Source organism: Aristolochia californica, unplaced genomic scaffold (assembly GCF_029961685.1).
Source record: "Aristolochia californica isolate CCGP_79_NKW_82.1479 unplaced genomic scaffold, dmAriCali1.0.hap1 SCAF_3, whole genome shotgun sequence".
Lineage (NCBI taxonomy): Eukaryota > Viridiplantae > Streptophyta > Magnoliopsida > Piperales > Aristolochiaceae > Aristolochia > Aristolochia californica.
In genome coordinates, this window is record NW_027181992.1 from 12,803,782 (window position 1) to 12,821,131 (window position 17,350).

General features: G+C 39.0%; 2 protein-coding genes across 2 annotated transcripts; both read left to right on the forward strand.

Moving 5' to 3' along the window:
- Positions 1–5,906: 5,906 nt before the first annotated feature.
- On the forward strand, positions 5,907–7,995 carry LOC137959366 (uncharacterized). The gene is made up of 2 exons (XM_068806765.1): positions 5,907–6,500; positions 7,504–7,995. The coding sequence occupies exons 1-2, from the start codon at positions 5,907–5,909 to the stop codon at positions 7,993–7,995; spliced, it is 1,086 nt and encodes a 361-aa protein (XP_068662866.1).
- Positions 7,996–9,106: 1,111 nt separating this feature from the next.
- LOC137959367 (uncharacterized) lies at positions 9,107–10,333 on the forward strand. The gene is made up of 3 exons (XM_068806766.1): positions 9,107–9,480; positions 9,682–9,775; positions 9,995–10,333. Exons 1-3 carry the CDS (start codon positions 9,107–9,109, stop codon positions 10,331–10,333), a joined length of 807 nt encoding a protein of 268 aa, XP_068662867.1.
- Positions 10,334–17,350: the final 7,017 nt, after the last annotated feature.

A 17,350-nucleotide genomic window follows, 5' to 3' on the forward strand; every position in this document is an offset into this window, starting at 1 on the left:
AAGGGACTAAGAAGAGAAGGAAGAAAAAGGAGAGTTTGGCCAACACCCCCCCCCCCCCCCCCCTCTTTTTCCCTTCTCTAGATTTTCCTCCTCTTTTCTCTAGTTTTTCCTTCGATTTTCTTCATGGCCCTGCGTGGCTAAACTTCAGGCTTGTTAAAAGGAAACTGAAGCCATCAGAATCAATAAAATTGTGAGTTATGATTTTTTTTCATCATTCAATTTATGTTTTGAGTATCAGATGTTCTTCTGTAATTTTTTTCATGATTGTCTCGTTTAATCACTAGGAGGCCTTGTAATTGTTTGATCCCTCTAACTTGTGAAGCAATTGAGATTTGATGATTTTTTGTGTCAGGAATTATTAGATCTTAAGAAGAACGTTGGACTAAATTAAATGAAGCCGTTTGTGCTTATGTAGTTTAGCTTCATTGATCTCTCTAATTCTTAAGGTTGCTGCTAGATTAAATCTTTAACACTTGTCTTGGGTTGTTTAGTAGTTAGGGTTAATTGGATCACTTGTTTCTAATTAACTACGACTAAGGAGAGATAGGAAGATAGTTCCAATGGTGAATACTCAAGTGTGAATTGGTATATTCTTGCATCAATGATCAGTTGTGAAATTCCGATGGTGGATATGGACTTAGACCAAGGTTTGTTCTTTTGATTGATTTCGATCATTTAATTTGAATTGTTTCTTAGTTGTTTTTCTTAAAAGTGTTTTCATTATACTCCAACCCTCCATACTTGTTCACGGAGCATAAAATTAACTAATCACTCTTCGTGGGAATGATCCTTACTCGCACTGCTACATATATTTTTAGAAGTATAGGTTTTATTTTTGGTTGCCTGAGACAGCACACCACCTATGTAAGTTGTTGTGGCTAGAATATAGCTTAGCACTTGTCTCCCAAATTTGTTTAGCAATATCAAGATAAATAAAATTATTGGAAACATGTTCTTCCATGTTGTTGATTAGCCAATTAATCACCAAAATCATTTTTTAGCTATTTGTTTATAAAAAAATATCCTCTTCATCAACTGGTGGTCCACGGTTGGTAAGGTGACCAAGTAGGTCATTTTTTTATAAGAAACCTTCTAACCGATATGGACCAGCTCATGAAATTTGATACCCCTCGCAAGGGTATAGTAGTAATTCTGGGTATACCACTTTTGTTACTCATATTTTCTTCAGCCATAATAGGCAAATCAATTTAAACAATTCTCCAACAAATAATAAAAAAAAATAAGAAGAATTCTTCAATCAACTTGGTTAATGGAGAGGCTTAGCATAGAAGCTAAGTAATCATATTTCTGAAATTAAATGAATAAATTACCACTCATAATAGTCTCAATATCAATCTTCTTGGTCAATCAACTTGGTTAATGGAGAGGCTTAGCATAGAAGCTAAGTAATCTTATTTATGAAATTCAATGAATAAATAACCACTCATTATAGTCTCAATATCAATCTTCTTTGTCAAGGAATCTTGTTCCCACAAAATTATAACTTTTTATGTATCATAATCTGGTCTCGGTCAAAAAATTTCCAAACTGATAAAACTGCCTTTGTAACTTCTTCTAATCCGAGATGCATATATCTTCACAAACTCATAAGATGAAGACAGCCATAAAATCATCTCAAAATCATTTGATAAACTCGGAAACCAGTAGCATAAATTAATAATAAGAATAATAAAGAAACTTCTCTCAAGAGCTTCAATCTTCCTTCACAAAGAGCCTTCTTTGAGTGGCTTTGATCATGCCTTCTTAGAGCATTCCTTTTGACGTGGGGATCTAAAATTTGATGCTCTAATACCATGTTGAATTTAGGATCCCTTTACTAACATCTCGAGCAAGGTGAGAGAGGGAGAAAAAGAAAAAAGAAAAAAAAAAGTTCTCGGGTAGAGAGAAGAGAAGAAGAAAAAGGAAAGAAAACCTTTAAGTAAAAAGAGAATTTTACACGAGAGAGAAGTGGAGAACTACTTCATTTTGATGATTTAATTTTGAGTAAAAGGTCCTCTATTTATATAAGAGAAAAGTAGTAGACTCCATGTACAATTAAACTCCATTCTCCTAATTACATTCCAACTCTAACTCTTAAAGATAAGCCTATCATGAAAAGATAACTCAATATAATTAGAAGTCTAACATAACTCAAACTCTAACTCTTCTATAAGGACGTGACCATAGGCTGAAGATGCCAACTTGTGGTTTATCTTTGTGGGTCCTACTTGATCTTCCAGCCCATGTGATAAGGATACCAACTTATGGTATCTTTGTGGCTCCCACTTGATCTTCAAATCTTCCAACTCATTCGAGTTCGTGCTTCTTATCTTCTAACTCATGTCAGCTTGTGTGATGACTCCTCTTGGCTTCTCACGTCCTCATGATGGGTCCCACATTGTAACATAGCATATTAACAACATGTTGGAGCAGCACTCGGTGTACGTATCCCCTTACATAGTGAGCAAACTTGCTCAGCCTATCACTCAATGAAATCCTTTCAAGCTATAATTTGTGCTCTTAGAACCACCAGCACTTAGTTCAATTACTCTTTTTTATAAAATTAACAGCACTCGGTTCAACTTATTGGCTGTTGATTACTCAATTCCAGCTTATTATTTGGTGCACATCTTCCTTATTCAAGGCTAGACTTGTTGCTGATTATCTCATGTGTCCTTATTACTTTTAAGGACTTCTACTATTTACAATTTAACCGCTACTATATAACAACATACTTGGTATGTGTTATTTGGACATTGGCTCTTTACTGCAGTTGCTATTGTGTCTCTTTAATTGAGACATTGTTATTGAAGGACTCCTCGATTGCTTGCCTTGGGTTCCTTATTGACTGCCTGTTGTCGGCATTTGTTCATATGATGAAGAATTTAAATTACTTCAATAAATGAAGAACATGGTGGCCCTGACTTCTTCATTTTATCTTCCTATTGATTCCCCATTACCCTTTTCTTATTTGACAACCTTTCTTCTACCATCCTTTATTTAACTCTCACTTACCCCTTTGGCCAACACTTCAACACTTTTAGAGCATTGCTTTGGTTGGTACCTTTTATATATATGGATGTTTTAAGTCCTATGAGACTTTTTATTAGTACCATAGGGTCTTTTATCGCCGACTTGTGAATGATAGGCATTACCCACTTTAGTAATTATTATCACTATATTTGGTCGAAATCCTTTGAGGTTGGTTTTAACTTATATTTTAACACCCATTTGTACCCTTTGAGAGTCAGTGCCCGATGTTGGGACACTGTGATGGATGAGCTTATTACTACATCTATGTTATTTGGTTCAAGTTGGGATCACTACCATTACCTCCTAGTTTGAGAGGGAGTGTTGGAAGATATGATGTAATTAGGGTGACACTGATGTAATTAATTTATGATTTATGTCTCTTATTCACTTTTACTAGGGTAAAGGGTATTATTGTGACATTAGTACCTTTGATATCTATAAATACAAATTAAGGGAGAGGGTTTGGACGGGTCCACAACCCTATTCTTCCTCTACTTTTCTCTAAATTCATCACTCATCCTCTTCTCCTCCAAAAACCTTTTCTCCACAAATCTTCTTCTTCTTCTTACCCCTTAATCCCCTTCTATTGTGATTATACATCATAGAATCCTAAGTTTCAATAGGTATTAACCTAGTTTGGCAAGAAAATTCAAGTACTTATGTCTGATAATGCTAAAGAGTACTTGTCCAGTGAATTTCAGTCCTTCTATCAAGATAATGGCTTTATCCATCAAACATAATGTGCCTACACACCTCAACATAATGGAATTGCCGAAAAAAGAATTGCCATCTCCTTAAGATTTCCTAGGGCCTCCTCTAGTCCATGAAGGTAGCCTACTTTTATTAGCCTCATGATATACTTACGGCTTGGTTTCTTATCAATAGATTACCTTTATCTATACTTGGTCATAAGACTCCATATTTCATATTATTTCCTAGTGAAGACCCATTTTCTCTTCTCGTGAAGATCTTTGGGTGTATTTGTTTTGTCCATCTAATATCTCCTCAAAAAAGTAAACTGGATCCTTTCTCTATCAAGTGTATTTGCGTGGGTGACTCTCGCACCCAGAAAGGTTATAACTATAACAATCCTACTCTTCGGTGGTTACTTATGTCTAGGGATGTGACCTTTTTTTAGGACACCTCATTCTATTCCTCGAATGATAGTCCTCCAGCTCTTTCATTCCCTTTGACCACTCCTCGCCCATTTGTGCCTTTTAATGCTGATATCACTCAACCCCCCAAAACATCAGCCGATGCCACACCTATGGAGTTTTTGAATCCTACCAAGGTAAGCCCTTCTTCCCCTATTCCATTTGATCCACAGTTTGATACTCGGCTCATTGCTCTACTAAAAGAACCTCGTACTTGTACTACTTCTCATCCTATCTCCAACTTTATGTCTCTCCATCTGTTGTCTTCTACATGTATCAATTCCTTACATCCCTTTCTTCCTCTATTCCGCAATCCTATCAGGACACCCTGAAACATCCAGGATGGAAGTCGACTTTGGATGAGGAAATGGAAGCCTTATATGAAAATCAAACATGGACCTTCGTACCACTTCTGATAGGTAAGAAACTTGTGGGTTGTAAATGGGTTTTTACCGTGAAACATAATCCGACTGGCTCCGTTGCTCACCTTAAGGCCCGCCTCATTGTTAAAGGGTACACTCAATGTTATGGAGTGGATTATGAAGAGATCTTCTCTCCTGTTGCCAAGTTAAATTCAGTACGTATCTTGTTATCACTTGCAGCTAACTCTTCATAGCTCGTCTATTAGATCAAAGTAAAAAAAGCTTTCTTAAATGGTGATATACGCGTGGAAATTTATATGATTCAACCACCTGGTTATGTGGTTGAGGGGGAGTCCATATGCCACTTTAAAAAATCCTTGTATGGGCATAAACAGTCTCTTCGAGCCTAGTTTGATAAATTTAGCTAAGCACTACTACGGTTTGGATTTCGTTGGTGCTTTGTTGAACATTTGGTATTTTTTAAAGATACCTCGAAAGGAAAGGTATTGGTTGTGTATGTTGATGATATTGTCTTAACTAACAATGATGCTAACAGCAATCAAGAAGTCAAAAACATGATATGTCATGAATTTAAAACCAAAGATCTTGGACTTCTTAATTATTTTCTGGGCATTGAAGTTCTTCAGTCCAAGTATAGGATAATATTATTTCAAAGGAAGTATGTCTTGGACCTTCTTGAAGAAACAAGAATGATGGGGTGTCGCCCACTTGACACACCTATGGATGTCAATATTAAATTATATGAAAGTTCTAGATAAAATATCGATATTGGCAAATATCAAAGACTTTTAGGCAAACTTATCTACTGCATAGTAACTAGACCAGATATATCATATGTCATAAGTGTGGTGAATCAATACATGCATAAACCATAACTTACCCATTGCAAAGCCTTAGATAGGATATTATGATATGTAAAAGGAGCTCAAGGAAGAAGATTACTTTAAAAGAAAAAGGACCACTTCAACATTGAAGGTTTCTGTTATGGACTCCATAGCATCACGAGTAATAGGCAGACGCAGGAGTTAATTTATGTAATTTCACTTTCATGTTTTAGGATGGCTTAATTTTAATTTCTCATAACTTATGCCCTTGGTTTGGGTTGAATGTTTTGCATCCCTAATCCTTTTATTAAGGAGGACGGGCAGGAATGAAACTCAAGCATTGAAGTCAAATTAGATTAGCAGGTCAGATTTTTCCTCTCTGAGGTCCAAGGTTGAGCCTCCCTCAAGGTTCGTTCTATCCCCAAACTATTGCATGTTCGAAGCACAGAAAGGTTCTCCCTTCGTCAATTGCAAATCTCGAGCAAAGAGGGGAAAGGAGGGTGACAAGATCCATGGCAAGGGCAGATCCTAACATCGTGGTATCAGACAGGACCACCCTTGGGGATTCCTCTTCCCAGGCTGATTTGCATCAATTAGTGGAGGAGTTGCATCATACCGTGGAGGAAAATGGCAATCACACTGACTCTGCAATTTCCACCATGAATGACACTCTGCAACACCTACTCCAACGAGTGGAGGAAGGCTTTGCTCGGGGTCCTACGCCGCCAGGCAGTTCCACACTTCCGGTCGAGCCACTTCCTCCCCACCCACCCCCACCACCTCTGTGCCACCAACCTCCCATAGCCATGGGACCCCACGCACCAGGCCACAATACGGTGCCCAAGTATGCCAAGCTCGACTTTCCTACCTATGACGGGTCTATGGATCCTTTGATCTGGTTACACCGTTGTGACCAATTCTTTTATAACCAAAGAATGCATGTTGATGATCGGGTCCATTTAGCTGCCTTCCATATGCTTGATGAAGCGCTCCTATGGTACCACCAATTTCATTCGGAGCATCATGTTCATGACTGGGATTTATTTAAAGAGTACTGCATGTTGAGGCTTGGCCCTTCTGCCCGTAGCAACCCCTTGGGGGATCTGGTGAATTTGAAACAGACAGGGACTATTGAATTGTATCATAAACAATTTTAGGAATGCCTCCTTCCCAATATGTTAATTTATTTACTGTTGGGTTAATAGAGGCCTTGCACCTGGAAGTAGAACTGCATGACCCTCACGACCTGGCCTATGTTATGAACCTTGCAAGGACTATAGATACCAAACAGCGTGTCCTAAAGGAGTCTCTGGTTCGCAAACCATCTTGGCCAAGCAGGGCACCCACCAGTGCCCATCATCCTATTCAGCCCCTCCACACCCTGGGCAAACTTCAGGACCACATGCTGACAATTCTATCTCCACCCCACCCGCACAATATATCCGTCGCCTGTCAAGACCCAAGATGGAATAGAGGCGAGCCAAGGGGCTTTGTTATAATTTTGATGAGCAATATGTCCAAGGTCACCAATGCAAACGTTTATTCTGGTTGGAGGTCCTGGATGACTTAGAGGAAGATCCATAGTTGGAAGACAGTGCTGAACCTGCCATTTCCCTCCATGTTATGATTGGCATGCACATCTCCAACACTATGCAAGTTCGTGCTGGATTGAAAAATCTGCAGTTAGTGGCATTAGTGGATTCAGGCAGTACTCACAACTTCATTAGTCAACCAACCGCACAACAACTTGGGTAGGTGATTCAAAATAACACCGGCATTTCAGTATCTGTGGCCAATGGAGAAAAATTTCAAGTGCAAGGGGCATTTCTCACTCTACAGACTTTAGTATTGAAGGGCACTCCTTTGTAGCAGATTTTCTGGTAATTCCCATGGCTGGGTTTGATTTGGTACTGGGCATTAAATGGCTCCAGATGTTGGGGCCCATCGTATGGGATTTCAAGGCGCTCACTATGACTTTTACAGCCGCTCAGCAGCATATTACACTTCATGGCACCTCCCACGCCATGTACTCTTCAGGAAATTCTCGTCCAGAATGCGGATCTCTGTAAGTTCAATGCTTTACTTACGGAATTTGGTGAATTATTTCAGGCCCCTACTGCCCCTCTGCCTATTCGACATTGTGATCACCGTATCCGATTGAAATTGGGCACTAAGCCGGTGGTGGTCCGCCTTTACCGTTACCCACACTTACAAAATCATGAAATTGAGCGTCAATGCCAGACTATGCTCGCCCAAGGGATTATTCAGCCCAGCAGGTCTCCATTCTTATCCCCAGTGTTACTCGTCAAGAAACAAGATAAATCCTGGAGGTTTTGTGTTGACTACAGAGAGCTCAATGCTCATACCATCAAAGATAAATTTCCCATTCCAATGGTAGATGAACTGTTAGATGAATTGCATGGAGCCAACTTATTTACCAAGCTGGATTTGAAATCAGGGTATCACCATATTCGAGTTCACTCTTCTGACATGGAGAAGACAGCATTCCGCACCCACCATGGCCATTTTGAGTTTTTAGTCATGCCATTTGGTCTCTTCAACGCACCTTCCACCTTCCACCTTCCAGCCCCTCATGAATGAGGTATTTCGTTCTCTCTTAAGGAAGTTTGTTCTTGTCTTTTTTTATGATATCTTGGTTTATAGTAAGCACTGGGAAGAGCACCTTCAGCATCTGCGCCAGGTGTTCACTCTCCTACGCTCCCATCATTTGGTTCTCAACCAATCCAAATGCTCAATGGGAACTTCAGAGATTGCATATTTGGGCCACGTTATATCAGCCACTGGCGTGAAGGCCGACCATAGCAAAATTCAGGCAGTGGTCGGCTGGCCTACTCCCACATCTGTCACAACATTAAGGGGGTTCTTGGGACTAGCAAGTTACTACAAGAAATTTATTCATAACTATGGACAGATTGCAGCTCCACTCAAGAATATTCTTAAGCACAATGCATTTATTTGGTCAGAAACAGCAACATCTTCCTTTGAGAACTTGAAGACCGCATTATCATCAGCACCGGTCCTCCCGCTTCCCAACTTTGATGATTTGTTTTTTGTTGAATGTGATGCGTCTGGAGGGGGTATTGGCACGGTCTTACAGCAGCAAGGCCACCCCATAGCTTATTTTAGCAGGCAGCTCGGCCAACATCACCACAAATTAGCTGCCTATGAAAGGGATCTGATCATCTTAGCTAAAGCCATTCAGCACTGGAGGCCCTATCTCTGGGGACATGCCTTTATCATACGGACTGATCATTGCATTTTGAAGTACTTACTAGAGCAGCGTCTCACCACTTCCCCCCAGCAACATTGGTTGAGCAAATTGATGGGATTTGATTTTACTGTTAAGAATAAACTTGGCCATCTCAACGTGGGGGCAGATGCCTTGTCCCGCAGGGACCTCTCTGAGCCTTAGTTACACGCAATCAGTCAGCCAAGATTTCTTTTGCTAGACTCTATTCGGCATGAAACTCAGCAGCACCCAGAGCTCCCTGAGTTATAACATAATATTGAGCAGAAAACACTAGATAGTGACTAGACCATTCAGGATCGACTCATATTTTTTAGGAATCAGATTTATCTCCTTCCGACCTCGCTACTCATTCCCACCATATTATCTAACTTTCATGACAACACACATGAGGGCCGGCAGAAAACGTATTTTCGTATCAGTCGTGATTTTTATTGGCGGGGCATGAAAAGTAGTGTGGCGGACTATGTGACAGCTTGCCATAATTATCAGAGGAACAAATCAGAGTCCTTAAGTCCAGCCGGGTTGCTCCAACCCCTTCAGGCACCTTCACAGGTATGGGCAGATATATTCATGGACTTTATTGATGGACTACCCCCATCCTCGGGCAAATCAGTTATTTTTGTGGTGGTTGACCGCTTCTCCAAATATGGGCATTTCTTGACCCTGGCGCATCCATATACAGCTACTCATGTCGCCCAGCTCTTCATGGATCATATTGTTAGACTACATGGCGTGCCAGCATCCATTACCAATGACAAAGATGTCGTCTTCACAAGTACTTTCTGGAAAGAACTCTTCAAGCTGCAAGGGACCAAGTTGGCATTCTCCTCAGCCTACCACCCGTAGACTGATGGACAAACAGAGGTGGTCAACCGTACCATTGAGATGTACCTCTGTTGTTTTGTCGGGGATTCGCCTAAAAGTTGGGTCAGGTGACTGGCATGGGCGGAGTTTTGTTATAATACATCATACCACACCACACTCGGCACAACTCCTTTTAAGGTCTTTTATGGCAGAGATCCCCCTCGACTCTTATCATATGAACCTGGCTCTTCTAAGGTGGCAGCTCTTGACCAGGCTTTGGCAGAACGTGATGCAATGCTCTGCCAGGTACGCGATCATTTATAGGAAGGTCGACTTACAATGAAAACAAATTATGATAAAAGGCATCGCGACTTGGTCTTTTCACCAGGGTATTATGTGTGGCTTCGTCTCCAACATTACCGCCAACTCTCCCTTACAGCCTCCAAACATCACAAATTGTCCCCCAAGTTTTATGGCCCCTTCCAAGTCCTGGAACGCATTGGCACAGTCGCATACCGTTTGCAGCTTCCATCGGACGCAAAGCTCCATGATGTTTTCCACGTCTCTCAGTCGAAGGCCTTCACCGGCGACTCTCCGTTGCTCCACACCCCTTTGCCACCACTTCAGGAGGGATGTGTGTTATCCACTCCAGCTCAGGTGTTGCAGGCTCGTCGAGTTCAGGGCAACTGGGAGATTTTAGTCCAGTGGGCCGACACTACCCCACTTGACTCTACATGGGAGCCCTTGGCGTCTTTTAAGGCTCTCTACCCCACTTTCGATCTTGAGGACAAACTTTTTCTCCAAGAGGGGGGTGATGTTATGGACTCCATAGCATCACGAGTAACAGGCAGACACAGGAGTTAATTTATGTAATTTCCCTTTCATGTTTTAGGATGGCTTAATTGTAATTTCTCATAACTTATGCCCTTGATTTTGGCTGAATGTTTTGCATCCCTAATCCTTTTATTAAGGAGGATAGGCAGGAATGAAACTCAAGCATTGAAGTCGAATTAGATTAGCAGGTCGGATTCTCCCTCTCTGAGGTCCAAGGTTGAGCCTCCTTCAAGGTTCATTCTATCCCCAAACTATTGCACGTTCGAAGCACAGAAAGGTCCTCCCTTCGTCAATTAAAAATCTGGAGGAAAGAGGAGAAAGGAGGGTGACGAGATCCATGGCAATGGCAGATCCTAACAGTTTCTCATATGCAGATTGGGTTGGATCACCTGATGACAGGAAGTCCACCTCTAGATATTTCACTCTTGTTAGAGGGAACCTGGTTACATGGAGAACCAAGAAGCAGAATGTAGTTGTGAGATCTAGTGCAGAAGCAGAATACAGGGCTATGCCTCACATAGTAAGTGAACTCCTACGGATCAACCCCTTCTTACCGAATTGAGATTCTATAAATGAGGTTCTATGGGTCTATATTGTGTTAACTAAGCAGTTATTCATATCACTTCGAATCCGGTCTTCCATGAAAGGACTAAACACATTGAGGTGGACTACATTTTATACAGGAAAATTTTCAAGCAGGTATAATCTCCTTCAAACATGTTTCATCACAAGAGCAAGTAACAGATATTCTTAAAAAATCGGTTACATCTAATATTCTAGCTTTTATATGTGGCAAATTAGGTATTTATGATGTTTTCTCTCAGCCGACTTGAGAGGGAGTGTTAGAAGATGGGCTTAAGCCCACACGTACAAGGAAAAAAGCCCACACATCTAAGAGGTGGCATCTTGGCAAATAAAAAAATTTCTCATAAGATGGCATGTAGATGTAATTACATGTCTATATATGTATCTTCTCTTGTAAAGATTGTAGCCCTAAGGCATTGTAGCCATACACTCAAAAAACTATAAATAGAGGCCCTTGGCTAAGAGGTAGAGCATCAAGTTCTCTCCTCTCTTCTCAAACTTGTCCAAGCTCTCCTCTCCCTTCTCTTCATAGCCATGCTCTACACTCTCTCCTTTCTCTCTTCTTGTCTTCTTCTTCTACTTCTTCTTCTACTTCTTCTTCTTCTTCTCTCCCTCCTTGTCTCGAGATCAATATGTTGGAGTCCTAAATTCTACAAAAACATTTTTTGTTCTTTGGATCTTTGTTTGTGGATGGGGTTCTACCTTCTAGATTTAGGCACTTGTTTCTTTTATGCTCTAGTTTCCAACACTCATGACAAACGCCAGTCCTTGTAAATGATTTATCATTTTGATTCTTAAATTGGTCTCTTCTAAATTTTTTCTTCTTTCAATATATTTTTTTAAGATGTCTAGTGATAAAGCCTGCCTCATTAGAACTTTCTTCACTAGTGTCATCATTCACATTAAATTTAGCCTTAAGAGCAAGATTCTTCCACTTGGGTTGCACTTCCTCTTTATCTTCAAGTTCCATCTCATAAACTAAGAGTATTTTAATTAGCTCATTATTTAAAAATTAGCATTCTCACGAATGGTTGTCTTCCTCATGTCGTATGAGTTCGTAAGTGCCTTGAGAAGCTTATCTTATTGTCTATACAAGGAAATTTCCTCTTGGAATGTTCAATTCATTTAATATAAAAGTGAACCTTAAGCTCATCTCAGCTGTTGATTCACCCTTTTTCATCTTGAACTTGTCATTATTAGGCAATCAGTATGCTAATTCTAGAGTCCTTGACTCTAGTGGTCTCTTCATGGGTAACTTCAAGTTTATCCCATATTTCTTTTGTGGTCTTGCATTCAGAGACCAATTAAACTTATTTGGACACAAGGCACATAATAATAAGTTAATGGCGTTAGAGTTTGTTCTGGGTTGCTCTTTTTATCTTCCTAGTTAGCTCATTGAACTCCTTTGTAACGAGATGATCATCCTCTAATTTTTGTGGCTCAAATGGGTTATTCTTTGCCAAATGCCAAATGTCCCAATCCATAGATTGGAGGAAGAATTTTATTCTTACCTTCCAGTAGCCATAATTCACACTATTCAATAATGAGGGATGGTTGGCTGATTGTCCTTTAGGAAGGTGCAGTTTATCATAAGATGTCATGATATTGATTATTTAAAATAACTATAATTTGATTTTAAATGTTTCTCTATTGATATTCACTGCCCAATAACCCTTGCTTGGAAAATACCACTAATTTAGCTCTATTAAATGAAATTTATGTAAAATTGACTCTCTTTTAAGCCATGTGTATGTTCATATAGACGAATACAAATATCTCCCCAGAGATTTAGCAAGATTCTAGCTCTAACAAGCTCTTCTATATAGAATTCAACACCCAAGATGAAAATATAAGTTCAAATGTAAAAATACAAGAATAAGAAAAGCTTATACCCCTTTTTTTATGGAGAGACAACCTCCTCCTTTGAATTCTCCAAGCCTCCAAATTTGATGTATGAATTGAAAAGGATGTGGAGCATGTATAAATGAGTGCAAAGAGAGAATTTGAGAGGAGTTGAAAATTTTTGCAACAAAAATGTACTCTTTTTACTCAAAATAGACTTTGAAAGGATTTGTCAAGAATGAATGCTTTGATTAATAAGGGTATGCAAATAAATGTTCATTAACTTCTCAAAGGCATGTTTGGTGGGGTATTCATAAGTTCCCCAAATCAAACTAGTCATTATTTGGTTGTTTCCAAAAATTTGACAATACAATGATCGATCAATCGTGTGTAATAGCTATACTTTTGTCAGACTTTTGGCAAATTGATCAATGATTGATTGATCAATATTTGTTTGTTGTGACTAAAAAATTAAGTTGATTTATTAATGCACTTAAACTGATCGATCATATGATCTTACTGGTTGTGCAATACATGTATGAAAGATCAGTTTCAAGAGTATTATCATTCATGCATTGTGTACCTCATTGGCATACTTCTATATGATCAATCAATCAAATGGTATGGTCGATAATGCTTCATACTTTTTCAATGCCTAGACTTGGTTGATTGATCAGTCCATAGGGAATGATTGATCATGCTTTATAGCGCATCATGAACAAGTTTTAATTGATCGATCGATCACCTTTGATTGATCAGTCATGCTTTATATTTTCTACCAACACATATTCTGGATGATCGATTATTGGCAGACAATGATCGATTATGCCAAAGCCAGGTTTCTACTCTAGGCTTCAAAGCATGATGAATTTGTTTCCTAAGTTATTCTAACATGTTTGTAAGATAGGTATCAATCGAAAAATTATGAATGAAAAATATCTTACTGCTCCAAAAATTTCAATGGGTTTGCTCTCTTATATAGATAAAATTCTTGAGATTTTCTAGACTACTTAAACTATAATCTTCAATTCTTCGCTTCTTCTCTTGTGGGCGCTTCTTCAAGATGACTTAAAACATATATGCAACTTGAAGTCTTGAGATACTTATGTCAGTTCTTTTTGTATAGACCTTGATTTTTGTATCTCTTGAAGGTAAGGCATCTACAATGCTAAATTTATAATTGTTAGATCAATTAAGTTTTTGTTAATTTTTAAGACTCCATAGATCATATCTTTGGTAAATAAGAGAAGGAAGAAAAGGGAAGAAGCATAGGGTTATGGACTTGATCCAAACCCTACCCCTTAAGCTCAATTTATAAATGATAAAAGTATAATATTAAAATTATTCTTTTCACTCTACTAAGAGTGGAGAATAGAGAAAACATAAACTAATTACATCAATGATACCCTAATTAGATCACATCTTCCTACTCCCCCTCAAGCTGGGAGGTAATGGCAGTGATCCTAGTTTAAAATAAATAACATAGACATAGTAATAAGTTCTTCCATCACGGTGTCCCAAGGATAAGTACGACATTGGGCACAGACTCTCAAATGGTAGAAATGGGTGATAAAACATATATCAAAACCAACATCAAATGATTTAGAACAAATATAGTGATAATAATCACTAAAGTGAGTAATGTTTGTCATTCACAAGACGGAGCTAAAAAAACCCAAGGGTACCAATAAAAAGTCTCAATGGACTTAAAAAACACCCATATATATATATAAAAGGGACCAACCAATCAATGATCCAAAAAGGGTTGGCCAAGGGAGTTAGTGAGAGTCAAATAAAGGATGATAGGAAAAAGGTTGCCAAATAATAAAAGGGTAATGGGTAATCAAAGGAAGACAAGGTGTAGAAGTCGGGGTCATCATATGCTTTATTTTCCTAAGTACTTCAAATTCTTTATTATATGAACCAATGTCTACAACAGTTAGCAAATAATGATCCAGAGGCAAGCAATTGAGGAGTTCATCTTCAATAATAATGTTTCAATCAAAGAGACACGATAGCAGTTATGGAAATAGGCCAATGTCCAAATAGCACATACCAAACATGCAGTTGTATAGCAGCAGATAACTGGTAAATAATGAAAGTCCTTAAAAGTAATAAAGATACATGAAATAATCTACAGTGAGACTATCCATGAATAAGGAAGCAGTGCACCAAGTAATAAGCTGACGATAATCCAAAATAATAATCAAGCCGAAGTCAAGGTTCCGAGTCAAGAGTGAGTGAGCCCAAGTTAAAAAAAAAAAAATAAGTTACGTCGAGTCAGTGTTAGACCAATATAGTCGAATCGTGGAAAGAATCAGTAGAGTACTCGGGACCCGAACTAGTATACCAGAGGCAGAGAGCAAGTTGGCAGGTTGGACGAGTCAAGCTGACTAGAGTCCAAGTTGACCTGGTTAGGTACCGAATAGGGTACCAAGTTAGCCAGATCAGTACTTGCTGGGTAATGATTTAATCTGAGTTAGTCTGAGCAGAGTCAACAACAAAATACTATTACCATATCAATATGTATAGCTCGGGATCAAGTAATAAATTCTGGGTCAAGACCGAGTTGACCCCGAGTTAACCCGAGCGGAAGAGAAATAGTATGGTCACTCGGGTCACTAGTTCACTGGTTTGCTGGTTCGAACCTGAGATTAAACAAGCGGAAATTGTCACCTCTCAATCTCTCTCAGTTGCCCTCCTATTTCTGTAGCGGAGAAAACGGTAACTGAGCAAATGTCGAGTCGAGAATTCGTCTTCCAAAAACAGCAATGAAGCAGCGAAGCTCCAGGAAGATTAATCCGATCCAATGTTGGACAAGGAACGAACCAGAGACTTCCGAAAAATAGCAACGAGAATTTGGATAGAAATCGGACAACGTAGCAGCATTCCAAGATAATCTTCCAGAAATAAATCAACTAGATTGCCGAATTAAGCTTGACGAGATCAATCACGATTTGGCTATCAATCCCGAGCCAGATTTTGCCAGATTAAGCTTAACAAATAAAGCTGAATGAACTGTCGCTGGTCAATACCAAATGACCAGCGAGATTGACGGTGTTTTCAATCAATGAAAAATAGCCAGAAACAGACTCACTGGATTACCATTAACTCAGCTAGCAGATGAGATTTCTCGTGCTGTAATGTGCAATATCAAGCTAGAATTAATCCGAGAATAGCCTGATAGCAGTACGACTTCCGAAGGTCAACAGATGACAACAATGGCAGCAATATGCGATGTTCTGGAAGAGGCAATGCAGCAAAGATAGCAGCGTAACAACTACTGGAAGGGATAGATGCCAGATTTTCCAAAAATAATCTTGACTTACCAGCGTAGTAATGAAGTTTGATCTTTGGATTCTCAGGAGCCAATATCAAGCCGACACCATTCATTCAGAGGAGAAGAGGAATTCGATTAACAGAGCATGCATTTGAGGCTATCCAAAAGCAAATAGCAAAGCAACCAGAGTAGATACCAAGCCGACTAAAAAAATACCATATTAGATACCAAAGCAAGTTGATGTTGAAAGAGAAAAAAAATCTTAAAGTGATTAGATGCCAGTGACGCCAATGAAGGAGAATATTGCTAGAATGATTTCCAATGAACCGAGATCACCAACTGCTATGAGAAAGCGGTGCTAATACAGTACAACTTATACATGTATGGTAAAGCAGCTCTTGCACTTCAAGGTGAAGCAGAACACTTCGCAGTTTCACGGGCAGTTGAGGAGCATAGATCATGAGCTACAGAGATGCTCCGACCATGAGAAAGAAGGACAAAAAATGCTAGCAACATGGAAGCAACACAGCACTTCATCTTAGCAACGCCAGCAACATCAATGGCAAAGGAGGGAAAGAGAGACTCTTCTTATTATGTCTCATAATCTCAACACATATCCTTCTTAATCGACCTTACTCACGAAGACAGAAAACGGAGCAAAAAATATAGAGAACAGTTGCAATATACTCTCGGAAAGAGAGACTCTTCTTGTTAAGTCTCATAATCTCAACACATATCCTTCTTAATTGACCTTACGAAGACAGAAAACAGAACAAAAAATATAAAGAACAATTGCAATATACTCTCCGACGTGTCCTGAAGATCAATGACTCCATGGCTCTATTTATAAATGATAAAAGTATAATGTAATAATTATACCTTCACCCTATTAAGAGTGAAGTCGGACAGAAAACATAAACTAATTACATCAATAACATTCTAATTACATCATATCTCCGATAGTTTTATTATCATCAAAATATAGATAAAAGTCAAAACTCAATCAGGAACATAATTTAAGTTTCAAAATTGGATTTGAATTAAATGAAATCACTTATAATAAATTTTCCTTTTATTGAGGAGATTAGAAAATGTTAAGAGACAAAACAATGTTAGAGTTCATTCAGAAAATAGGAAACAGCTCTAACAAACTTCGACTAAATAGAATATCAGATAGATGTGCCTTGGTTCATGATGAGCAAGCTCCACATGTACATCCAGATTGGATAATGTTGAGTAGATTCCATGTGTCCGTGTATAAGTAGGACATGCTAAACAGATATCGGTTTTGTCATCTGCACCTAGCATTCCCCACCTTAGTTCGAGGACCAAGTCTGATT